Genomic DNA, 24,952 nt, shown 5'->3' on the forward strand with positions numbered 1-24,952 from the left:
CTTGGATTACTTGCATAGGTCATTAGTTATAATAATAAACCCTGTGAGTGTAATGCGCCTTGGGACATATTTCAGGCTTGGAGAGCGGCGTTCCACATGTCAGTCACTGCTGTGTAACATGGAACTGTTCAGCACAGAACACGGGAATACAGAATACCTGCTGCATGTACATATAATATCAATCAGCTTTATTAAATATGACATTTCATATATGGGCAGAGGGTAGGACCGTGTAAGGACCATTACATTTTCGAGCAGGCTTGAGCCACGCATGGTATTATGCTTTACATACACATTACATTTTGCATTATGGTATAGGCCTAAGGCTGGGTTCACATTTGCGTTAGCAGTCAGGATTTTCTGGACCAGATCCTGAACGTATACTGTACAAACGGAACGGACGTTTGGCAATCCAATGATAGTCTATGGATGCGTACATACTCGTCCGTTCCACGTGGACCGGACCCGGACCGGATACGGACTCCGGACACTTTTCCAACTTGTTCTATTTTTCACGTACGTCGGATCCGGCCACCGCACCCGGACCGGATCCTGACTGCACCATCCGCACAGCTGAACCAATGAGAAACAGAAAGTAGGCAACACACTGGCTATAAAAAATCTGGACGTTCTACCCACTTCCTATGCGTTTTCATGGGCCCAGCGTTTGAGGAGTGGAGCAGCAGTGACTTGTGGCTGGAGATATTTGGCAGCATGTCGGACGAAGAGGTGAGGCCCTACACACCTGAGGACCTGATTCTACAGGTGCAGCAGCTACCTGCCTGGTGCACCCACCATCTCCTGCAAGGAGCACGCCTTCTTCCCACATAGTAATAGGTAAAAATCAAAAAGGAGACAATTCCCAGGTAAAATGAGTACAAAAACACTGGATCCATGGTCCAAGCTGCAGTCTCTATATCCAAGGATGGTCTCCACACGTCAGGCTGTGCCCAACGGGAACAGTAAATTCGGGCGCCTGAGGCTAGTGGACAAATCGGGCGCCGCCATTCACTCCTATAATAAATATCGTTTAATGGGCGCCCGATAGGAAAAAAGGGCGCCGGAGAAAAATAACGTTTTAAAAGCGGCGCCCGGAGACTTAATGTTTTATTACTGTTTCTCATGATTACACATTATTTAATGATTTATACATTTTTAAATTTTATTTTTAAACGAAAAACAGTACATTTTTTTTTTAACATTATTTTTAAACGAAAAAACCAACAGGGGGGTCTTAGGTTTAGGCACCAACAGGGGGGTCTTAGGTTTAGGCACCAACAGGGGGGTCTTAGGTTTAGGCACCAAAAGGGGGGTCTTAGGTTTAGGCACTAACAGGGGGGTCTTAGGTTTAGGCACCAACAGGGGGGTCTTAGGTTTAGGCACTAACAGGGGGGTCTAGGGGTTAGGGGTAGGTACAGGGAGGGTTACTTAGGCACCAACAGGGGGGGTCTTAGGTTTAGGCATCAACAGGGGGGTCTAGGGGTTAGGGGTAGGTACAGGGAGGGTTACTTAGTAATTTTTTTTTTTAAACGTTATTATACGTTTCACTATTTAAACGAAAGATTAACGTTTTTACAATTGCCGATTTCATGCACATTATTTAAGGATTTATAACTTTATAAAACATTAATTTTAAACGAAATACAGTACAATACATTTTTAAACGTTATCCATGCTTATCGTTAAAAACCCGGCGCCCTTTTTTCCCAGCGCCCCTTTTTAACGTACGCGTCTCCAACAATGACCCCAGGGCTTCTGCAGACCTTCCAGAATTTATATAGTCTGTATCTTTTTAAAAACGGATCCGGATATCAACCGGATCACCTACTGATGAAAAACCGGATGCAAACGGAACGGATCCGGACCGGATCCTGAGTGCAACCGTACGCATCCGGTCCGGATGCGCACGGAACGGATCCGGATATCCTTTCCGTTTTTTGCAAAAACGCAAGTATGAACGGGGCCTTAATGTTAAAAATGTAACCTGGCATCTTGGGACTTAAAGAGGAACTTTAGCTAAAAGTGGAAAAAATAAATCAATACATTGCAAAGTGAGAAGTTAAAACATAGAAGAGAGATCTAGAAATGATTGATATTCGCCATGTAATTTGTTCATGTTGTTTGATCCACAACCAGCCTGCACATAATCACCTTTACTACTGGCAGACATAAAAAAAAACTAGACTGCACCAACTGCAATTATTTATAACCACACCCCCTAACACTGCGATAGGCTAAAGTTTTATATAAATACTTATGCACCGAGGGAGATACTGGTTGCTTGGGAGTTGGAAACAGCTGTTATTTCCCACAATGCAACAAGGTTCACAGACAGGAAGCTGTCAGGGCCATGGTCATGGCATCACACTGTGGGAGGGGTTTCATTACAATATCAGCACACAGACAAGCCCCCCCCCCCCCCCCCCCCCCCCCGATGATATATTTGAGAAAAGGTAAAGATTTCACATGGGAAAGGGGGTATCAGTTATTGATTGGGATGAAGATGAAACCTTGGTTACAGTTCCTTTTCTGACAACGGACCTGAAACCAACCTGTAAAATAAAGATATGTGCATAATACTCACCCCCTGCAGACCACATCCGGCATCTTCTGACGTCTCTCATAAGTTTCCGCTGTTCGGCTACTGCTCCTTTTCATAATCTGGCATAATGCTTGCTCAGGACACTTGGGAGCAGAGAGGAACCGGAATAGGGTGGGAAAGGGAGTGAATGGGACGGTCAGATGCAAGAAGCCTGCCTATTCCTGTTTAAAAGTTTGACTTTCTCTGGAATCAGGATCAAATGCCCAGAGGGATAATTCCAGGCCCAAGTGCTGTACATACACATTGCTCAGCTACTGCTATAGAGAGTAAGGATGGTATGGTTTCTGGCGGGTGTGGTAAAGAACAATGCGCTTGTTCGTCTCAATCCGATGCAGCGGATCATTCAGGGATGTCAGAGGTAACTGTACACTCACTAGATTCTTAGCGGAGGGGCCGTTCCTTCCACGTAGCATTTATATGAGGTTTATGAAATATAGCGATAGTGAACTTCAGGATAATAAACCAGGATTATTAAAATATTTACATTAGAAAAACATAGCTCCCAACTGTCCCTCTTTGGGAGCCCTGTCCCTCTGTCCCTCTTTCCTCATTATTTGTCCCTCTTTCAGGACTTTTTCCCTCCTTCAATATAAATATGGGTATTTTACTACTGACAATTTTGTTTTATTGACTCTAAACTTTATTCCCATCCTTTAAATTGATATAATTCTAATTTTCAAATGTTAATATGGAGGAAAATGAACCAGGATAGAAAGGACCAATGTCCTTTTTACATATTTTTCTTATGAAATCTTCATGGTATTCATCACTAGGGGTGTGGCGGGGGCGTGATCACGGGTGTGGCAGGTTCGTGTTTTAAGTGTCCCTCTTTCTCATCTTAAAAAGTTGGGAGGTATGGAAAAATAAATCTGGGCATTTGATTCAGTATTGTAAATGACAGTGTAAAAATGATGCCTCTAACAATGTGGAAACAGGTAATTTGGCACACAGCCCTTCTCACAGCAGAGGAGTACTGCACTCCTCCCAGCAGCGACGTGTAATCAGCCCAGAAATAAATGGGAATGTGATCTCTATGTGATCTTTTTGCCCCTTCCACACTAGTGCAGGAGACCTATCAGCTTCCAGTAATGATGATACATGTGCCATTGTCAGAAGGTGCAGGACTGATGTGGCAAGTGCTTAGACATTTCAATTAACTTTAATAAAACGGGACACCGAGAGCCCAATATAGTGCAGTATGTCAGAATAGTATGGTAAAATGATCAAGTGAGAAAAATTATACTCACAAACATGGGTTGCCGTGCAGGCAACCACTATGAAGGCAGGTGAGGAGATTAAGCCTGTCCTCACTCAGGGTTAAGAAGTCGCTCTCTGTAGGATAGAGAAAAGGAGGTGGCACTCCCATCCACCAGGAGTGGACGCAATGGATATGTATGTTGTACAGAGGCGCCAGCAGGATAAAAATTCATAAAATTTTTAAAATATATATGGAGGAAGTGGTGGACTAGCCTCCACAAAAAAACAGACGTCCTGTTATTATATAAATATACAAATTTATTATACGATACCCCACAACGGAAATGCAACGCGTTTCGCAGGTCAAGCCCGCTTCATCAGGCAAACAAGGGGTAAACTGTTGGTAAAAACACGAATAATGACACTAAGCAGAAAATAGACGAATGAGGCTATACAGTTGCTACAGGTTGTGGAAAACTACAGGCAATATTGTTGATATGTAGTAGAAAAAAAATCACACAGAATATACATTGAGATCACTTGAAATATACATATGGTCTATGTGCATAATGTAATTCCACAGGGAATATTGGTGGACAGTACACAGAAGATGGGGGAAAAAGGTTAATGGAGATGGTGGGGGGTAGGTCGTATAGAGGGCAAAGAGTGGGACAGTAAAAGAAGTTGCATTGGACGTGCTAAAAGTTATTCTATTGGCAGGGGTGAAGAGCAGAGTGGTGAGGGAAAATGGGCTTGAGTGGAAATGGATAACGAATACTATCAGCCTGCATTATCCATTTCCACTCAAGCCCATTTTCCCTCACCACTCTGCTCTTCACCCCTGCCAATAGAATAACTTTTAGCACGTCCAATGCAACTTCTTTTACTGTCCCACTCTTTGCCCTCTATACGGCCTACCCCCCACCATCTCCATTAACCTTTTTCCCCCATCTTCTGTGTACTGTCCACCAATATTCCCTGTGGAATTACATTATGCACATAGACCATATGTATATTTCAAGTGATCTCAATGTATATTCTGTGTGATTTTTTTTCTACTACATATCAACAATATTGCCTGTAGTTTTCCACAACCTGTAGCAACTGTATAGCCTCATTCGTCTATTTTCTGCTTAGTGTCATTATTCGTGTTTTTACCAACAGTTTACCCCTTGTTTGCCTGATGAAGCGGGCTTGACCTGCGAAACGCGTTGCATTTCCGTTGTGGGGTATCGTATAATAAATTTGTATATTTATATAATAACAGGACGTCTGTTTTTTTGTGGAGGCTAGTCCACCACTTCCTCCATATATATTTTAAAAATTTTATGAATTTTTATCCTGCTGGCGCCTCTGTACAACATACATAAACAATTAACTTTAATGCTGAACTATAGGACAGTCTCTAGTTAGGAGAAGTGCTGCAGCCTGCGTGCCTAATCACCAAGATCATGCCACCATGAGGACAGGACAGTAGGCTATGGCAGGAGATCTTCTGGTAGCTGTCTGAGCTGCAGGCAGATACGAATTTCCCCAAAAATTCCTGTTGCTATGTGACCGCAGAAAATCCCACCTTGCTGTAGAACTGATCAGTGCTCAGGGGCCCAGGGGCAATTGCCCAGGTGTCCCCTATGGTAGCGCAGGCCCTGTTTAAAGCTCACAGTTTGCTTGAGTTACTATTTTTTTCAGTTTTGCTTTTTTGGAGTCTTATTGTAGAAGGCGGAGTTCACCCTCATAGTGTGGAACTCCTCTCCCCTGCACACATCCCCCCTCATAGTGTGGAACACCCCTCCCCTGCACACATTCACCCTCATAGTGTGGAACTCCTCTCCCCTGCACACATCCCCCCTCATAGTGTGGAACTTCCCTCCCCAACACATATCCCCCTCATAGTGTGGAACACCTCTCCCCTGCACACATTCCCCCTCATAGTGTGGAACTCCTCTCCCCTGCACACATTCCCCCTCATAGTGTGGAACTACCCTCCCCAACACATATCCCCCTCATAGTGTGGAACACCTCTCCCCTGCACACATTCCCCCTCATAGTGTGGAACTCCTCTCCCCTGCACACATTCCCCCTCATAGTGTGGAACTCCTCTCCCCTGCACACATTCCCCCACATAGTGTGGAACACCCCTCCCCTGCACACATTCCCCCTCATAGTGTGGAACTACCCTCCCCAGCACACATTCCCCCTCATAGTGTGGAACACCTCTCCCCTGCACACATTCCCCCTCATAGTGTGGAACTCCTCTCCCCTGCACACATTCCCCCTCATAGTGTGGAACTCCTCTCCCCTGCACACATTCCCCCTCATAGTGTGGAACACCTCTCCCCTGCACACATTCCCCCTCATAGTGTGGAACACCTCTCCCGTGCACACATCCCCCCTCATAGTGTGGAACACCTCTCCCCTGCACACATCCCCCCTCATAGTGTGGAACTACCCTCCCCAACACATATCCCCCTCATAGTGTGGAACTCCTCTCCCCTGCACACATCCCCCCTCATAGTGTGGAACTACCCTCCCCAACACATATCCCCCTCATAGTGTGGAACACCTCTCCCCTGCACACATTCCCCCTCATAGTGTGGAACTCCTCTCCCCTGCACACATTCCCCCTCATAGTGTGGAACTACCCTCCCCAACACATATCCCCCTCATAGTGTGGAACACCTCTCCCCTGCACACATTCCCCCTCATAGTGTGGAACTCCTCTCCCCTGCACACATTCCCCCTCATAGTGTGGAACTCCTCTCCCCTGCACACATTCCCCCACATAGTGTGGAACACCCCTCCCCTGCACACATTCCCCCTCATAGTGTGGAACTACCCTCCCCAGCACACATTCCCCCTCATAGTGTGGAACACCTCTCCCCTGCACACATTCCCCCTCATAGTGTGGAACTCCTCTCCCCTGCACACATTCCCCCTCATAGTGTGGAACTCCTCTCCCCTGCACACATTCCCCCTCATAGTGTGGAACACCTCTCCCCTGCACACATTCCCCCTCATAGTGTGGAACACCTCTCCCGTGCACACATCCCCCCTCATAGTGTGGAACACCTCTCCCCTGCACACATCCCGTCTCATAGTGTGGAACACCTCTCCCCTGCACACACACACGCCTTGTTCTCCCCCTTCTCGCTGTCTGGCAGCATGTTCTTGGCACACAGCTGTACATGATCATTATGAGTTCTGATCTTGTCAGCCCGCGTTCTTCTCTAAGTGCCAGGCACGCTTCCAGCTTTTCCTGAACAGCTGAGGACACAGCCCTGAAATCCTTCAATAGCCTTGTAAGATCATAGCTCATTCTGCTTTCCAGATTTTTTTTATCTATGACCCCTTTTGTTCTAATAAGGGCAGATTCCTAACAAACCTTTCTGTGTATATGGGCTCCTTTACAGGGACGTTCTTAAATATCTGTCATTCATCCTTTTCTTTACTCTCATCTGCAATTATGAGGAGAGAGGTATCCAAGGCAATGTTCCATGAAAAGCAAAGATGTGAACCTGAACCTGTGTGAAAACGTAGGGATTTCTCCCTTGGGTTGAAAGCTTCAACATGAGTTTTAGTTGGTGGGGATGCTTCACTTAGGTAAAAAAAAAAGATTTGGCATAACAAAACGTCTTATCACGTCTGTGGATTTTAGAAATTGGCCTAAAGGAAAACTTAAAGTGAACCTGTAGGGTAAAGCCTTTGAATCACAGGTGTGAAACACAGAGGCGTAGCTATGGGTGGGCAAGTGGGCACAAATGTCCCAGGAGCATCACTGTGAGGGCGCTCAGCACAGTCGCTGCATTCCCATGTATGTACTGTAAGAGGAGGTTTGCTGGCTGCCTGAAGTGCCCCTGCTTCTATACTTCCCGCTGCAGAGGAGTGCAGAAGCATTAATTGAAACAGAAATAGCAGGGCACATCTGGCTGTTGGGGGGCACATATGGCTATCTTAAAGGGGGACACATTTGGCTATTTAAAGGGGGCAAATCAGGGTATCTGAATGGGGGAAGAAGGCACATTTGGCTATCTAAATGGGGGAAAGTGGGGCACATATGGCTATACATATACAGCATTTGTACATTTGACTCCACCCATAACCACAACCATATTTTTGATGTGTGACCAAGCCCCTTTTTTTCAGAGGTGGTGGTGGGGGGCACAAAAACGGTCTATGTCCCCGGGTGCTGAAAACCATAGCTACACCTCTGGTCAAACACAAGGCCCGTGGGCCGAATCCCCACACCATTTTATGTGGCCCTCAAGAGATTCACATCGTCATAATTGTAAGCAGTAAAAGAAAGGAGAAATTTAATCCATGCAATATACTTGTGTCTGTACCAGTGGTCTTTGACATTTCCATGAAGATGGCAGACCACTGCAGATGTATGTATGTGCACATCATTTTTTGACTTGTGCGCATGTGTACAATTTTATCATTTTCATAAATTTTCCGGTAGAGAGACAATATATTTAAGGGATAGTTCCCATCCTTACTTTTTCTTCTAAATATAGTACATGTTCCATCTTCATCTCCTGTTGTGGCGTTATGCATTTAACCACTCTGCGACCGCCAAACGCAGATTGGACGTCGCAGAGCGGCACCATTGTTCCTCCAGATCTCGTGAAGAGCGAGATTACACGGGAACTCACACGAGCTCCCGTCACAATACACAAACGCCTGCAGCAATCAGCCTGCCAGCTGCCGATTAGCGCTGGCAGGCTGTAATGTTTAGATTACAAAAAATAATTATATAGCGCTGACATCTACCTAAGTGCGGCACAGAGTACTAACTTGTCACTTAACTGTCCCTCTGATGGGCTCACAACCTAATCCCTATCATAGGCATAGGTCTATGTTAGTGTAGTGTATGGATCGTAGTGTAGGGCCAATTCAGGGGGGGGGGGGTTGTAAATAAAATAAAAAAAATATTATTTTTTTTTTTATTAATAAAAAAAAAAACTACCGATAGCAGCAACAATCAAATACCACCAACAGAAAGCTCTATTAGTAAGAAGAAAAGGAGGTAAAATTCATTTGGGAGCTAAGATGTATGGCCGAGCAATAAACCCTTCCTGCCCACACTGCCAAAAGCTTCGAGCAAGCATTCTTTTTAAGCAAGACTGCGGTTAGTGGTTTGGAGCTGCCCTTCCACCCACTCCAACCCCATCTACCAACCTGAGTATCCCACATTACACATGTAACGTCGAGTTTGCTGTGAGCAGGTTTGTGGAAAACAATATACAGCACAGGTTGACAGTACGCTGCCTTCTCATTCAGAGGAGCACAACAGTGCAGGAGTCACCTTTAGATTTTGCCCCAGACGTTTTTAGAGTGCCCACTGGAGACAACCCTTCCCCCGAGAAATTTTAATAAGTAATGTGCACCGAAACTAAGACCGTGTTTCAGATCTTGGACCCTTATGTGATTGAGTTTGAGAGCCCTGCTCTAGATAGTCCAGAGGCTTCCTCCATCCTTCTTGAGCTAGAACCCTCTAAGTTTATATGCTCTTGCAGGGCAGGCACACTCCAGTGTACGAGTGCAAGCTTACTGTGCATGCGCGAGTCTGGTCTGCACCTGCATAGTAGCACAAAGTTGCTTGTGCATGGCTTTTTCCTCCGTGCATCAGTAGCTCCATGCAGGCGCGAATTGTACCCATGCATGCACAGTATGCCCACAATTGTAGACAGACAACAGTGAGGCCACAAAGAGGAAGAGTGTCTTGGCCAGCGGTGGTAGGGTCAAGGAGAACATAGTAATCCTTTTAAGGTGGCCACTAATAATCCAATCTTACCATTTCTATGTTATGTAATGGACTGCCCAAAGTATCCATTGAATATACAGTATTTACTCAGTTTACTCTTCTACTACATATATTTGGTAAGATTGGATGAAAAAGATTGGACCATTAGGTTTACTTTAAGACTGTCATATACTTTCAGATCAGGTAAATGATCAATATTTATTTGAAGTCTTCCTTTTACCAGCTTACCAAATTGCACTATTCAAAATTATGCTAGGCGCAAAATATTAATTCAATCACTTTGTTTGAATCTGCCAGATACGTGTGGCTTCCAACATATTAAACTTATTCACTTTCAAATGATTTCAGGCAGGTTATCAACCTTATGGAAATTGGTGGGGGATCGATGGCCCATAGTGCTGCACTGCGTCAAACAATACAATTAAAAAAACACTTGCGGTTCATTCGATGCTCAATATATCAATAGATTTCTGTTGAAATGTATAGAGACTAAGTGTGTAGTGCAGTCAAAATCGATCACCATGCAATCGATTTTCAATTGGGGGACTGATTGGCTCAACATATGGGAATAATGCCAACCAAAATATGCCTAGCTTTAGATTAGATGTCATCTGAGACTTAAGCGTACACATGCACTACAGCAGCCAATGACGGGTCCGTCGGCACCTCCCGATGGGCGGGATTTCAGCAGACCGTAGTGCGTGTGTACGCACTGTCGGCGGACTGATAAGGCTGTTCCTGAACGATCCGCCAGGCGGATCGTTCAGGAACAGCCTTATCACACGCACTACAGTCTGCTGAGAACCCGCCTAGCGGGGGGTGCCGACCAGTGGTGATTCAAAATTTCGCATGCGCGAAATTTCGCATCGTGATTCGCCGTTTTCCATCGTAATCGTAATGCGAAATTTATGGGAGGATGCGTGATAAATTACGTGTGGACCGAAATTATGTATCGTAATTTCGTATGACTTCGTAACTTCGCGAAATTACGGTTCATTACAATATTAGTCATTTTGCATTGAGGCACGCTTACAAATTTCCGCATGCGGACATGTTATGTTAGCGACGCGCATGCGCTGTTTAATGCGTATGTTTATACGCATCATAAGCATGATTGTACCCATTAAAATATAGTATGCGCATGCGCACTGGCTAGTTAAGTGATGCGTAATTACATTACGCAATTTCGTTTACACGCGTAGTATCATAGCCGTAACTACGCTGTACCCGTAACTTCGTAAAATACTACGCAAAGTTTAATGCGAAGTTTTACGATGCGGAAAACTTCGCAAAATTTGCGAAACGAAGTTTTTTGGCCATTACGAGCACCACTGGTGCCGACGGACCTGTCGTTTGCTTCTGTAGTGCATGTGTAGGCACCTTTACGGTAATCTGATATTGATCTCACCACTGTCAGCTTTGTCCTGCTTAGTGTAGTTCAAAGCCGATGCAGCCATAGATCCTATATTGCTCCTGCCTATGGTTCTGATGTAGAGCAAAGGGGACAAGAGGAGCAGGATGTCCCCACTCTGGGACCTGCATTGGCATCAGCCAAGGAGTACACTACAGAAGGTACTGGGGTGCACAGGGCTGTGGAGTCGGAGTCGAGGATTCGGAGTCGGGGCAATTTTGGGAAAAAATGCACCGACTTCAACTCCTAATGAATTTAAACCGTAATTAAAATAGAAAATATGATAAAATGTTCTATTTCTCAGATAATAGTCATCATAAATAATTTATACAGTGGTGTGAAAAACTATTTGCCCCCTTCCTGATTTCTTATTCTTTTGCATGTTTGTCACACTTAAATGTTTCTGCTCATCAAAAACCGGTAACTACAGTATTAGTCAAAGATAACATAATTGAACACAAAATGCAGTTTTAAATGATGGTTTTTATTATTTAGTGAGAAAAAAAACTCAAAACCTACATGGCCCTGTGTGAAAAAGAAATTGCCCCCTGAACCTAATAACTGGTTGGGCCACCCTTAGCAGCAATAACTGCAATCATGCGTTTGCGATAACTTGCAACGAGTCTTTTACAGCGCTCTGGAGGAATTTTGGCCCACTCATCTTTGCAGAATTGTTGTAATTCAGCTTTATTTGAGGGTTTTCTAGCATGAACTGCCTTTTTAAGGTCATGCCACAACATCTCAATAGGATTCAGGTCAGGACTTTGACTAGGCCACTCCAAAGTCTTCATTTTGTTTTTCTTCAGCCATTCAGAGGTGGATTTGCTGGTGTCTTTTGGGTCATTGTCCTGCTGCAGCACCCAAGATCGCTTCAGCTTGAGTTGACAAACAGATGGCCGGACATTCTCCTTCAGGATATTTTGGTAAACAGTAGAATTCATGGTTCCATGTATCACAGCAAGCCTTCCAGGTCCTGAAGCAGCAAAACAACCCCAGACCATCACACTACCACCACCATATTTTACTGTTGGTATGATGTTCTTTTCCTGAAATGCTGTGTTACTTCTACGCCAGATGTAACGGGACACGCACCGTCCAAAAAGTTCAACTTTTGTCTCGTCGGTCCACAAGGCATTTTCCCAAAAGTCTTGGCAATCATTGAGATGTTTTTTAGCAAAATTTAGACAAGCCTTAATGTTCTTTTTGCTTAAAAGTGGTTTGCGCCTTGGATATCTGCCATGCAGGCCGTTTTTGCCCAGTCTCTTTTTTATGGTGGAGTCGTGAACACTGACCTTAATTGAGGCAAGTGAGGCCTGCAGTTCTTTAGATGTTGTCCTGGGGTCTTTTGTGGCCTCTCGGATGAGTTTTCTCTGCGCTCTTGGGGTAATTTTGTTCGGCCGGGCACTCCTGATAGCTCCTATTTAAGTGATTTCTTGACTGAAACAGGTGTGGCAGTAATCAGGCCTGGGGGTGACTACAGAAATTGAACTCAGGTGTGATAAACCACAGTTAAGTTATTTTTTAACAAGGGGGGCAATTACTTTTTCACACAGGGCCATGTAGATTTGTTGTTTTTTTTCTCACTAAATAATAAAAACCATCATTTAAAACTGCATTTTGTGTTCAATTATGTTATCTTTGACTAATAGTTAACGTTTTTTGATGATCAGAGACATTTAAGTGTGGCAAACATGCAAAAGAATAAGAAATCAGGAAGTGGGCAAATAGTTTTTCACTCCACTGTATATGATGTGTACACAGGAATCTCTTATATATGTTACGGCCAGAACCCGAAGTGTGGCCACTTCTAGTTCTGGCCGGCCACTTCGGGTTCTGGCCGGCCAATGCGCGAAGTGGCCGCAGCGCAGCGGCCAATGTTAGAAATGGAATGTTTCCTTTTAATATGAATGTAGTTTTCCTGGCCGTCTCTGGCCAAATGTAGCAAAAAAAACCAGTTCGTTCATTGAATGAAATGAAGCCGCCCGGCTTCTGCTCCGCCTCCTCTCCTCCGCCCCTGCCTCTCTCTCTCTCTCTCTATCTTCTTCGGGCAGCCGGCGGGTCGAGAGTCGTTCGTGGCGCCAGGAAAGCAGAGCGGGGAGGCTGCAGACATTGCTTCTGCCAGCCCCCGCTCTGCAGGGACGAACGACAGGATTGCCTGCCGCGACGAACGACTCTGGAGGGGACACGCATGTCCCCCGCTGCCAGTGTCGGGGAGAAGAGAGAGAGAGAGAGAGGCAGGGGCGGAGGAGAGGAGGCGGAGCAGAAGCCGGGCGGCTTCATCTCATTCAATGAACAAACTGGTTTTTTTTGCTACATTTGGCCAGAGACGGCCAGGAAAACTACATTCATATTAAAAGGAAACATTCCATTTCTAACATTGGCCGCTGCGCTGCGGCCACTTCGCGCATTGGCCGGCCAGAACCCGAAGTGGCCGGCCAGAACTAGAAGTGGCCACACTTCGGGTTCTGGCCGTAACATATATACGAAATAACATCTATGCTGTAAGTATAAAGCCTGATGTGTAGCCGTGTCACTAATAGAGATGGTCAATGAGATGGAAATAATTCTGCGTTGATTCTGATTTATGCAAATGTACGCACTCTCTTTGCTCATGAAATCAAATAATTTGATATGTTGTTAAAATTTGGTTTGGTGACTACGAATTAAATGGTACCTGAGAAGGATGAAAAGAAAAGTTTTATACATACCTGTGACTTCTTCCAGCCCCCTTCAGGCTAATCAGTCCCTCGCTGTCCAACTCCACCACCTGGATCTTCTGCTATCAGTCCTGGTAATTCAGCCAGTCAGCGCAGTCCGGCCGCATGCAGTTTCCACAGCCAGGAGCGTTCTGCACCTGCGCAATAGTGCTGCGCAGGTGTAGTACGCTCCCGGCGGCGGAGTGTATGCATGCGCACTACGCCTGACTGGCTCAAGTACCTGGACTCATAGCAGAAGATATAGCAGAATTGACAGAGAAAATGCATGCAGTGCTTCACTACTGTCTGTTTTTATCTGCATGGGGAAAACACATTCAAGTGTGCACTAACCAAAAATTTTGCAGGGGCGCCCAGTAATTTCTAGTTAAGCCCCTGGTTTATGGTTTGTGATTCAGAGCTTAATGGGGAATTAAGGGGTGGGCCTAATTTAGGGCACAGGCCTGAATTTTGTTCCATAAACAGCTGGATACAGGTTTACTTGAAAAGGGAACAAAGATGGCAGACTCCCTATTCCTCTCATGTTCGGTTTCCTTAAAAGCGGGATTGTCAGCCATAAAATCAAATTCCGTTTACCCACTGCTCTGTGTTTGTTATGTAGTCTACATGCAGTCCGCATTGCAAGCATTCCAATATAATCATACATGTGTCTGCTGTACTGAATCTTATCTCAGACAGCCTGGCTTCATTCTGGTACATTGCTGGGGAGAGGGAAGCTTGTTATCTCCCCTTCCACATTCCTGCTCTTCACTGATTGGCTGAGGGGCAGTTCAGTGTGACACACCTCACCCCCCCCCCCCCCCCCCTGCAGAAGCTGCTTAAATACGATCTATGCTATGCACATGTGTTTACAAAGCAAGCTAGATATAACAGTGCAGTTTTTAGTACAGAGCTCAGTGGGGAGGAGGTCTGGCAATGCATATACCATTTCAGGCAGGAGAAAGAAAGCGTAAGGGAGGAAATGGCATCAGGACTGGCTTCAGTCAGAGGCAGTAAAGATGGAAAATGCCCAGAAAAGTGTTCTCTTTATTTACTATAAAATTAACTGTAATTACAATGTGGACAGTACAACACATATGTTATGAAAGTATAACAAGTAGTAATCTACTTATATATGTGTTTTTTTCTGGGATAGTATGGCTCTCCCTGCTGCTTTAAGAAGATGCTGATAAATAATTTGTACTGCTTTCCCGCGTGGGTTAACCAGGCTCCTTTTCCTCTGGACTCACAGACAGGCTCAGTATGATTTCTCAAGCTGTGTCTGCTTTACATCAGAGACCGCGGCACAGTAAAGGCTTCATGGGGGGGAAGGGGGGTGTATTATTTGGATGGCGATCTAGAGAGCCAAGAATGTCCTGGACCAACCCTTGTTCCGTCTGCTTCTCTTCACTGTCACACGGTGCTCAGTGCACACGAACCTGCGCATTTGGGATGCCTGTGTGGGTTGAATAGTATTAAGAGTGGCCCACAGCAGTGCGTGTGCTGTCATCATTCTCGCACGAACATGACTGCGCAATGGTGTGTGGGTGGGCTGTAGGGACCCTCTAAGGATTGTGCTGAAAGGCAACCAAGCCTCTCCTTGATTTATATCCCACAGGAAATAATAAAATTGCATTTTAAAATCTACTCCCCACCCATACTGTCGCTACAAATGTTGTGACTCAGTCAGTTTTAAGACCCAGAGAGGTTCTGAGAAAAAGTAATGGTAACGATGACATAAAACAACGATGTCCTACAACATAAAACCCGAACATTGATGGTGTCCTGCTCATACTAGTGAGCCTGAATCAGAGTCTGTGAAGAGGGTGTGTGTTATCCCAAGGGTTTCAACAGACTTCCTAGGGAGACAGGAAAAAACACAGAGACAACAGGAACCCCTTATGCTGTATGTCAAGTGCTGATCACGTAGTCTTAAAGAGCAAAAAAAATACTCACAAGTGTGGGTTGCACGACTAGCAACCACGGTATGAAGGCAAGTGAGGAAATCCCGTCCTCACTCGGGTTCTATAGTCATCAGATATGTGGGTCACGCTCCAGAAAAAGCAATAGTTAAAAAACTGAACACTAGACTAACCCCCACAAAGCAGCTGGGGGGCTGTGACATAACAACTGAGAGGAAGAAGGCACCACAAAAAATAGGTGGTGGTGGATGAACGGTATATATATACCGTATTTTTCGGACTATAAGACGCTCCGGACTATAAGACGCACCAAGGTTTAGAGGTCAAAAACCAGGAAAAAAAATATATGCTAAACTTAGTGCATCTATAGTACAGGGGCGTTTTGTAGACATTATTTTCCCCAAGCTCCCTCTGTCCAAGCTACAATAACCCCTGCTGTCCCCACTAGCTAGACTAAATACCCTACACTAACCCCTGGTTACTAAACTACACTATACCAGTATCACTACACTACATTAAACTAACCCCTGCTCCCCTCCCCCAGTAACACAACACTTGACTAACTCCTGCTTCCCCCACAAGTAACACTACAATACATTAAACTAACTCTTGCTTCTCCCACCAGTAAAAACGAACTAAACATTAAATCGTAAGGGTGGATGATCTCACCTATCCAGATGTCCATGTGGAAATCGGTGCTGTCTGTGTCCTCCTTCTCCAGCTGCTGAGGCGATCCTGATGGATTGTGCATCTGGGTGCAGGCCACTCCAGAGCAGGGCAGAAGTGTGATCATGGGCCTGGCATCCTCAACTTTAATTCCCAGTACTTGCTGCAGGGGAAGCCTCAGTGCGATCCTGGCATCTTCTTCATTAACCCCCGGTACAGTACTTGCGGCGGTGGGGGCAGCCTCAGCCTGATATCTGCATCTTTTCCCCTAACCCCTGGCACTTGTATCAAGCAGACAGCTCAAGTGCGATTTCGACACGTGGCCCCTTAACCGCCGTTACTTGCGGTGGTGGGGGCATCCTCAGCGCGATGTAGCAACTTGCCTCTTAACCCCCGGCACTTGCAGCAGGCATCCTCAGCTTGATCGGGCATCTCCCCTCTTAATGGTAGTGCGGTGGGCATAAGAGCGGCAATCCCAGCGCTAGCCGCAGCCACTTTCAGTCCCGATGCCGGTGTACTTCCTTTGTTTACCGGCGCCCCCTTATGACGTAAGACGCTACTACCGGAAGTATACCGGCATCGGGACTGAAAGTGGCTGCGGCTAGCGCTGGGATTGCCGCTCTTATGCCCACCGCACTACCATTAAGAGGGGAGATGCCCGATCAAGCTGAGGATGCCTGCTGCAAGTGCCGGGGGTTAAGAGGCAAGTTGTTACATCGCACTGAGGATGCCCCCACCGCCGCAAGTAACGGCGGAAGGGGCCACGTGTCGAGATCGCACTTGAGCTGTCTGCTTGATACAAGTGCCGGGGGTTAGGGGAAAAGATGCAGATATCAGGCTGAGGCTGCCCCCACCGCCGCAAGTACTGTACCGGGGGTTAATGAAGAAGATGCCAGGATCGCACTGAGGCTGTCTTCCCCTTCGCAGGTAGCAGGGATTAAGAGGGGAGATGCCGGGAGGATCAGCTGTAGGAGGAGGAAACAGCGCACGGAATGGTAAGACCTTCCGCTGCGCTATGTCTATCAGCTTCAAAGGGGCACATTCGGACTATAAGACGCAGTGACTTTTTCCCCCCTCTTTTGGGGGAGAAAAAGTGCGTCTTATAGTCCGAAAAATACGGTATTATGTGACTAAAAATAACAAAAAATATAAATAAAAATGGCTTACCTCAAAGGAAGGGGCAAAGCTAATTTCAAACAAAAGGTTTATTATTCATCAGACACTATAAACGTTAACGCGTTTCGCGGAACACAGTCTGTTTCCTCAGATCAAATACAAAGCAGTGTCATTATATTGTAGACAGTAAGTTCGGAGTGCCTATTTTTAGTCACATAATATAGATATACCGTTCATCCACTGCCACCTATTTTTTGGTGCGCTTTCTCCCTCCCAGTTGTCAGAGTCTGTGAAAATGCAAGACGAGTATTTCTAGTTTCCGGGTTTTGCCCTTCCTCTGAGGCCACTGAAAACTCTTACACATTCAAACACAAGGCCGGATTCATACTTTTTCCAACCCTAGGCCAACTTTTCTGTTGTTCCCTATGCATTTTCCATATTCAGGTTTCTCTTCCATATTCAGCCGACCCCTGAGCAGCAGACGTCCATGGCCCGGTCCTTTGCGGCCATTCCAGAAATCCAGCCCTGCACACACCTCTTATACACAGCTAGGTTGCATAGCACAAAATCACGTCTATGCAAATCTTCAGGACAGCATATAGCACTAAGCTCATCCAAGACAAACAGACAAAGTACAATGCGTATGTCACTCATCGGGATTTACCCAGAAATCCTTTGCAATCTACCAGTAGATTAGGATCTACCTAATGGGGAACCCCTCCTCTACACAGCCTTTACCAAGGAGGATGAGTGATGTGAGGAGTCCACATACAAGATGTTCACTTTGACAGGACTATATTAACATGCTTTTTGTTTGTTTTTAAATAATATCTTGTCAATCCCAAAAATGACTTCGCAGTCAGTGTTTGCTTTCTTCCTTACCCCAGTTTTCTAGAGGGTGCTTAGCTGACCATGAAACTCTCAGCTACAGCAAGAATCAATAAGTTTCTTCTCTGCAGAGCTTATCCATTTACAATATTGACATATTCCTGTTTACTGATGTCTCAGAGGTCCACAGACCACTGAATCACGGTCATCATTGGGACGCCCAACATGAGGGGACAAGAATTTTACTTTGCATGGTCTGCCCAAGCAGGGCTCTGACATATGCCTTGCAAAGTACCATCATTAGTTTTATGGATTTCAATAGTGGTAAAGCTATGAGTGGTTGATTCAGTTGCAATGCATAAGATGGCAGGAAAGAGTAATGACAGAACTATAAGACCTTCAAAGAGGAACTGTAACCAAGGATTGACCTTCATCCCAATGAGTAGCTGATACCCCTTTTCCCATGAAAAATAGTTTACCTTTTCTCAATTAGATCATCGGGGGGTGGGGGGTGGGAGGTGTCTGTATGGCTGATATTGTGGTAAAACCCCTCCCACAGTGTGATGTCAGGACCTAGGTCCTGACAGTTTCCTGTCTGTGTACCTTATTGCATAGTGGGAAATAATGGCTGTTTTCAACTGCCAAGCAACCAGTATCTCCCTCTATGCATATGTAGATCTATAACAAAAACAATCTTTTAGCCTATTGCATGGTTAGGGGGTGTGGTTATAGATAATGGCAGTTGTTGCTGTCTGTTTTTTTCATGTCTGCCAGTAGTAAAGATGATTACATGCAAGCTGATTGTGGATCAAACTACATAAAGAAATTACATGGCAAATATCTATCATTTCTTGATCTCAAATCTCAAAGATCCCAAAAAAACAAAAACAAAACCACAGACACCATCACAAGCAAACACTGTTCCCTCACTGTCCAGCCAGGCTCCCAAGAAAATGAATATGGAACAATACCTACAACCCAGGAAATACTTTTAGATCAAAAAGAACGCCATACCGTGATTAATCTTAGTCATGTCTCCCTTACTAATGATCAGATTGAAGTGCTATCCCTAGGATTGGGTTTTTCTTTATCTACTAATATTGACAAGTTTGAATGTGCAAAAGATTTGAATCTGGTTGCTCGTAAAATTATTTTAAGATTACAACATATTCCAAAAGAGGAAGCACCACTGGGTGGTGCTATCCGAGATTAGTCAGATTTTTTGAAAAAAAGACTATAGAGCCCTTTGGGATTTGACTGCCTTATGGGAAGAGGGTTACATCCCTGAGGAACAACTAGACTCGACACAATTGGAATTGGATAAGACTAGATTTAAAAACAAGTCATGCTACTTCCCGTCTTTCGGCAAGTCCCAGGGTTGGTGTGTTTGTGAAAGTGGTGTTGAAGGATTTGGACTCTACACATATCAACAGAGGTGGTTATAATCTCACCACTACTCAGTACAGAGCGTTACAGGATTATCTCAGATCACGAATAAGCCCTCTGATGAAGGGGGAAATATCGCGGTCATGGACAATGAACAATATGAAAATATGTGTTTGCATATATTGAAAAATCGTGAATGGTATTCAAGGGGCTCGGCGTCCAGTGTGTTGAGGGACCAGGCGCTGCTATTTTCCATCATTGACCAAGCAGCAAGTCATGGAGTTATTTCTCCACAAATAACTGCCTTTCTCAAGGTGCAACATCCGATATTTCCCACATTTTACGCCTTGCCCAAAGTCCATGGTACATCCTCCAAGGAGGCCGATCATATCGGCATGTGGCTCCCTAACAGAAAATATCAGTAAATATTTGGATTTCCATTTTCAAAAGAATGTAGAAGCATTACCTTTCTATGTACAAGATACGTCTCACATGCTGCGGGTCCTTGATGGGGTCTGTGCACCGCTCCGGGGCCCTCCTGTTCGCGCTGGACGTTGAGGCCCTATACTCAAGCATAACTCATGCTGGAGGCCTTCGCACAGTGGCCAAATATTTGAATACCTTGCCATGCACAGAAACAGACCATTCAATATTTCTTCTTCGACTTCTGGAATTTTTGCTGACACATAATCATTTTGTTTTTGGTACCACCCATTACCTCCAGGTGCAGGGGACGGCAATGGGGACAACTTGTGCCCCGTCGTATGCCAACCTGTACCTGGGGGGATGGGAGGCTGACATTTTTTCAAATGATGACATCGTCGAGTACCTGTGTCATATTGAGGTGTGGCACAGGTACATTGTCGATATTTTTATGTTATGGACAGGAGGGGAGGAGCTACTTTTGGAATTTGTCCAAATGCTAAACACAAATACTTTGAATTTGGAATTAACTTGCTCGTATGACATGTCATCATTGCCCTTTCTTGATCTCCTTGTGAAGATAGGTAGGGAAGGGAAAATTATTACCAAACTTTATTGTAAGCCTACATCTTCCAATACAATACTGCATGCAGGCAGTTTTCATCCTGCCCATTTAATCAATAATATACCTACAGGCCAATACCTGAGAGCCAGATGAAACTGCTCCACAGTTGATAATTTTAAGCTGGAAGTAGCGGAACTAAATTCAAGATTTAAAGCAAGAGGATACTCAGTGTTGAGGATCAAAAAGGCATATCGTAGGGCAATGAATTCAGATTGAGATACTCTGATTACCAAAAAAAGTTCGACGAGGGGTAACAGCTTCTCTGATGCTGTCCCGCTGGTCACAAAATATAATAAACAACAGGATCAATTCTATAAAATCTTAAAAAGACACTGGCATGTTCTCATTGATGATGTGAAAATTCGCCAGTGCGTCCCAGACAAACCCAAGGTAGTTTTTCGTAAAGTTCCTACTATTTCTAACAAACTGGCCAGAAACCATTATCAGAACAATGGATGCAGTGATTCTTGCACTGATTGGGGAGTCTACAAATGTGGCTCCTGCAACCAGTGCCCTTACATCAAGGTGGGCCAATCAAACGTTTTTCCAAATGTCAACAAAACAGTTCAGATTAAACATTTCATTCATTGTTCTACTGTGGGCGTCACATATGTACTTTGGTGCAAGTGTGGCGCCTTCTACATAGGCAAGACTACCAAAAATTTACGACGACGCATCTATGAACATGATGTGGACAGCCATAATTTTGGCTCCCCTGTCGCGAGGCATGTCATAGCATGTAAATTTAATCCCTCGAATAACATATGCTTCAGTGCGGTGAATAGGATACATCCACCCCTGAGAGGTGGTGATTTTGACAAGATCGTTGGATTTTTAATCTCAAAGCTACGAGCCCTCCAGGCTTAAATGGATCATTTAAAATATGTCCCAACTGATGTGGCCCCCCCTTGTTTCACTGTGCGTGGTCCCATGGTTGTGCTCCCAGGGTACACGTGGGCCATCTTTTAGTTAGGAGCCTCGCATAATGCGGATACATTATTGTAATGCAATTAAAGATGTTTTCCTTCCTTTACAGCGCTGGTTCTCCTTTAAGAATTTGTTGTGTCAGACCGGGTTATGCGCAGGACATTCCGGATTCCTTTGTTTATTGTTTTTTGTCCATTTTTCCCTCCCCTTCCTTCCTTCCCCTCCCCTTCACGGTGTGCCCTGCGCTGCTTTTGTTTTTGACACTTAGCCTGGCAAGGTGCTGGACATGGCTGGCCAATTTGGACCGGTCTTAGTTCTTGCCCCTCTTTGGGATTGCCAGGCTACCAGCCGAGACTGCAGGGACACTCTGGGCATGCGCCCTATGCAAGTTCTGGCTGAACGAACCACGCTGGAGCGCAGGAGCCGCGCCCACGGAAGTGATGCGGCTCCGGGCCTTCCGCCGTAAGCGCCAATTAAGGCGCACGGAGATCCAGCGCAGGCATACAAACCTGGCGGACTGTGTCCTGATGAGCCAATAATCGGCGAAACCGGTAGACAATAGCCGTGGCAGCTGCTGGAACTTCTCTGGACACTCATATTACCACCCTGGGCATCTGAGGTACCCCGCTTCTGTGGGATTCCGGCACATCCACATACCAAGGCTTTGGCCTACCTGCATTAGGACACGTAAGCCTGCTTTTCTCTATTGAGGCCTGCAAGTTAGCCTCATATTGGGACTGTATATTCCAGCTCACATTGAGTTTTATTGCTCCTATAGACGATCACATGATGCCATCTGTGATATATTTCAAGCTATGTGGATATACATGTTGCTGGTAACTGCATCAAACTTCTATAGACAGCCTTTCGCTGTAATGTGCTACAACTGAATACCTTCTTATTATGGATGCCTACAAATATGATATCTACAACAACTTATATATGCTGTGCCACTACATTGCCTCTCTATGATACAACGTGGACACAACTCTTTGCTTCCAATCAGGAAAACCACAGGTCAGCCTTTCGCTGACACTACAGCATATTGCATCCTTATAACAGGAACTTTGCCTTGCCATTGCTTGGTCAGCCTTTCGCTGAAAGATCTTTGTTCTTATTCATCACAGAAGCACTGCGGTTTTAAACCGAAGCCGCGATTCACGTGCAGACGATCTACAGATCGTCAGTAGCTGCGGTTTTGTCGGTTTTGTCAGCGCCCGCTGTGCTTGGCCGCATGGTTCCGCCTGCCGCCGCGCCGTCATAAAGAGCCACTGATTGGCAGAAGCTACGACTAGCAGTGCATATTTTTGACTGTTAATGAGCCGGGCAGCAGGGGGAGGGCGAGTCCAGTCCAGAGCAGCACACAGCGCCACCAATAGCTAAATAGAGATGGTATGACGGATGCGGTAGACAGAGCTGTACAGCTCCGCCTACCGCTGCCGTCATACCATCTCTATCTAGTGATTGGTGGCGTTGTGTGCTGCTCTGGACTGGACTCGCCCTCCCCCTGCTGCCCAGGTCATTAACAGTCAAAAATATGCACTGCTAGTCGTAGCTTCTGCCAATCAGTGACTCGAGTGGATCCGCCCCCCGCTGCCCGGCTCAAGCACTGTTCGTCGCAGCTTCTAATACAGTGCATTGCCTGTATTAAATTACTCTGCACAGCTCAATTGGTCGCACACACTCAGACCCCACCACCGCTAGGCTCCACCCCCCTCCGCCGCCCTCATACAATCCAGTCCAGATCATGTCGTTCAGCCACCTGCCAGCAACATCACAGACCCCGACCCTGCCCTCATACACTGGCAATGCATATTTTCAATTAATATACATCATCACCCTGAAAGTATTACAATCACATTATGTATTAAAATAAATGGTGGGGCCGGGCAGCGCAAGCTATTATAACAAACGTTCATCAGCTGGCTGTGCCACTAGGATTAGAGTACTTCCTTAAGCTCTCTGAGACTCTGCACTGGCCTGTCACTCAAGCTTCAGCCAATTTACAAACATGACAGAAAATTACATCATACTACACTCAGTTTGGTAATATGATTTCATTTTCTGTCAGTGCAGTGTTTGTAAATGTTACTGTACATTGTGAATTTAGTGCTAAAGCTTGTTTTGAAAAAAATCGTGAAAAAAATCGAAAACGCAATTTCTGAGAGAAAAATCGCAATTTCAATTTTTTCCTAAAATCGTGCAGCCCTACTGTGCCAACTGTATGTACACTAACATCTTGTATCCACATGACAAGAACTTTTTTTTTAACAATTCAATTTTCATGACAAGAACTTTGGCTTGATTTTGATTAGTCAGTCCTAGTTGACAATACTTGACTTCCATCTTATGAAGAAGCACTCTTTGTGGAACTGTATTAATACAAGATAGTTCCTATGTTTGCATGGCTTACTTTGACAATGATACTATGCTATATTGTGTATGGTGCCATTTAAGGTGGATATGCTCTATTGTTGATACATGTTTAAAAAAAAAATTCCTCCAGCAGCCAGGCCATTCAGATCTCCAGACAGTATGTTTTTCTCAAAACCTGTAAAAATACTTTTTATTAAGAGCATTCATAAATTTGATACATTTTTTATTGTTGTTGGCTATGACTCATTGAGATACATTTGGGTGCAGATGGGTTCTGCGTGTTCTCTTTCTCCATTTCTTGATCTCTCTTGTACTTTTTAACTGCTTACCTTGCAATGTATTGATTTATGTTTTCTCCTTTTTGCTAAAGTTCCTCTTTAAGGGCAACTCAGGGATCTGATCATCTGTTTTAATTTCCTTGCTAGTATTCCTGTACATGTTGTTATGAGCGGCCGGGAGGTCAGAGTGATGTCCATACTGATGACCTGTGACTTTTTCTCTTCAACAGTCCTGTGCCCTCTGCTGTGCCATAACGGTGGTGTATGTATAAAGAAGGACAAGTGTTTGTGCCCACCAACCTTCACTGGAAGGTTCTGCCAGATCCCTGTTACTCCGGGCAATGGAGTGGTGGCGTATACGATTAGAAATAGCAGTGTGGAGCACAATTCACTGACCAAATCCGTGCACACCTTACCTCTCTCCAACCACAAGCCGGAAAAAGACGGTAAATTGGCATTTTATATGTACACTGGTACTTGTATCTCTGTGTTGAGTTCTATTTTTTTTTTTGTAACTTAGTTAAAGGGGCACTATGGCGAAAGATTGTAAGATTTAAAATATATGCAAACATAGACAAATAAGAAGTATGTTTTTTTTCCAGAGTAAAATGAGCCATAAATTAATTTTCTCCTATGTTGCTGTCACTTACAGTAGGTAGTAGGTAGTAGAAATCTGACAGAAGCGACAGGTTTTGGACTAGTCCATCTCTTCATAGGGGATTATCAGGGATTTATTTA

At 45.0% G+C, this 24,952-nt stretch overlaps 2 protein-coding genes across 23 annotated transcripts in view; one reads left to right on the forward strand and one right to left on the reverse strand.

Annotated features, from left to right (window-relative positions):
- Positions 1-24,952, reverse strand: part of HIPK4 (homeodomain interacting protein kinase 4) — a 546,520-nt gene that overhangs the window by 306,245 nt on the left and 215,323 nt on the right. The gene's annotated exons all lie outside the window — the stretch shown is intronic.
- The window catches only part of LTBP4 (latent transforming growth factor beta binding protein 4), a 312,121-nt gene that overhangs the window by 159,611 nt on the left and 127,558 nt on the right, over positions 1-24,952 (forward strand). For all 6 annotated transcript variants that reach the window (XM_068250800.1, XM_068250802.1, XM_068250803.1 and 3 more), the window contains one exon: positions 24,445-24,660. In XM_068250800.1, coding sequence (XP_068106901.1) covers positions 24,445-24,660 — 216 coding nt within the window. The remainder of the gene's footprint in view (positions 1-24,444; positions 24,661-24,952) is intronic.

Source organism: Hyperolius riggenbachi, chromosome 8, assembly GCF_040937935.1.
Source record: "Hyperolius riggenbachi isolate aHypRig1 chromosome 8, aHypRig1.pri, whole genome shotgun sequence".
In the NCBI taxonomy this organism is placed as follows: Eukaryota; Metazoa; Chordata; class Amphibia; order Anura; family Hyperoliidae; genus Hyperolius; species Hyperolius riggenbachi.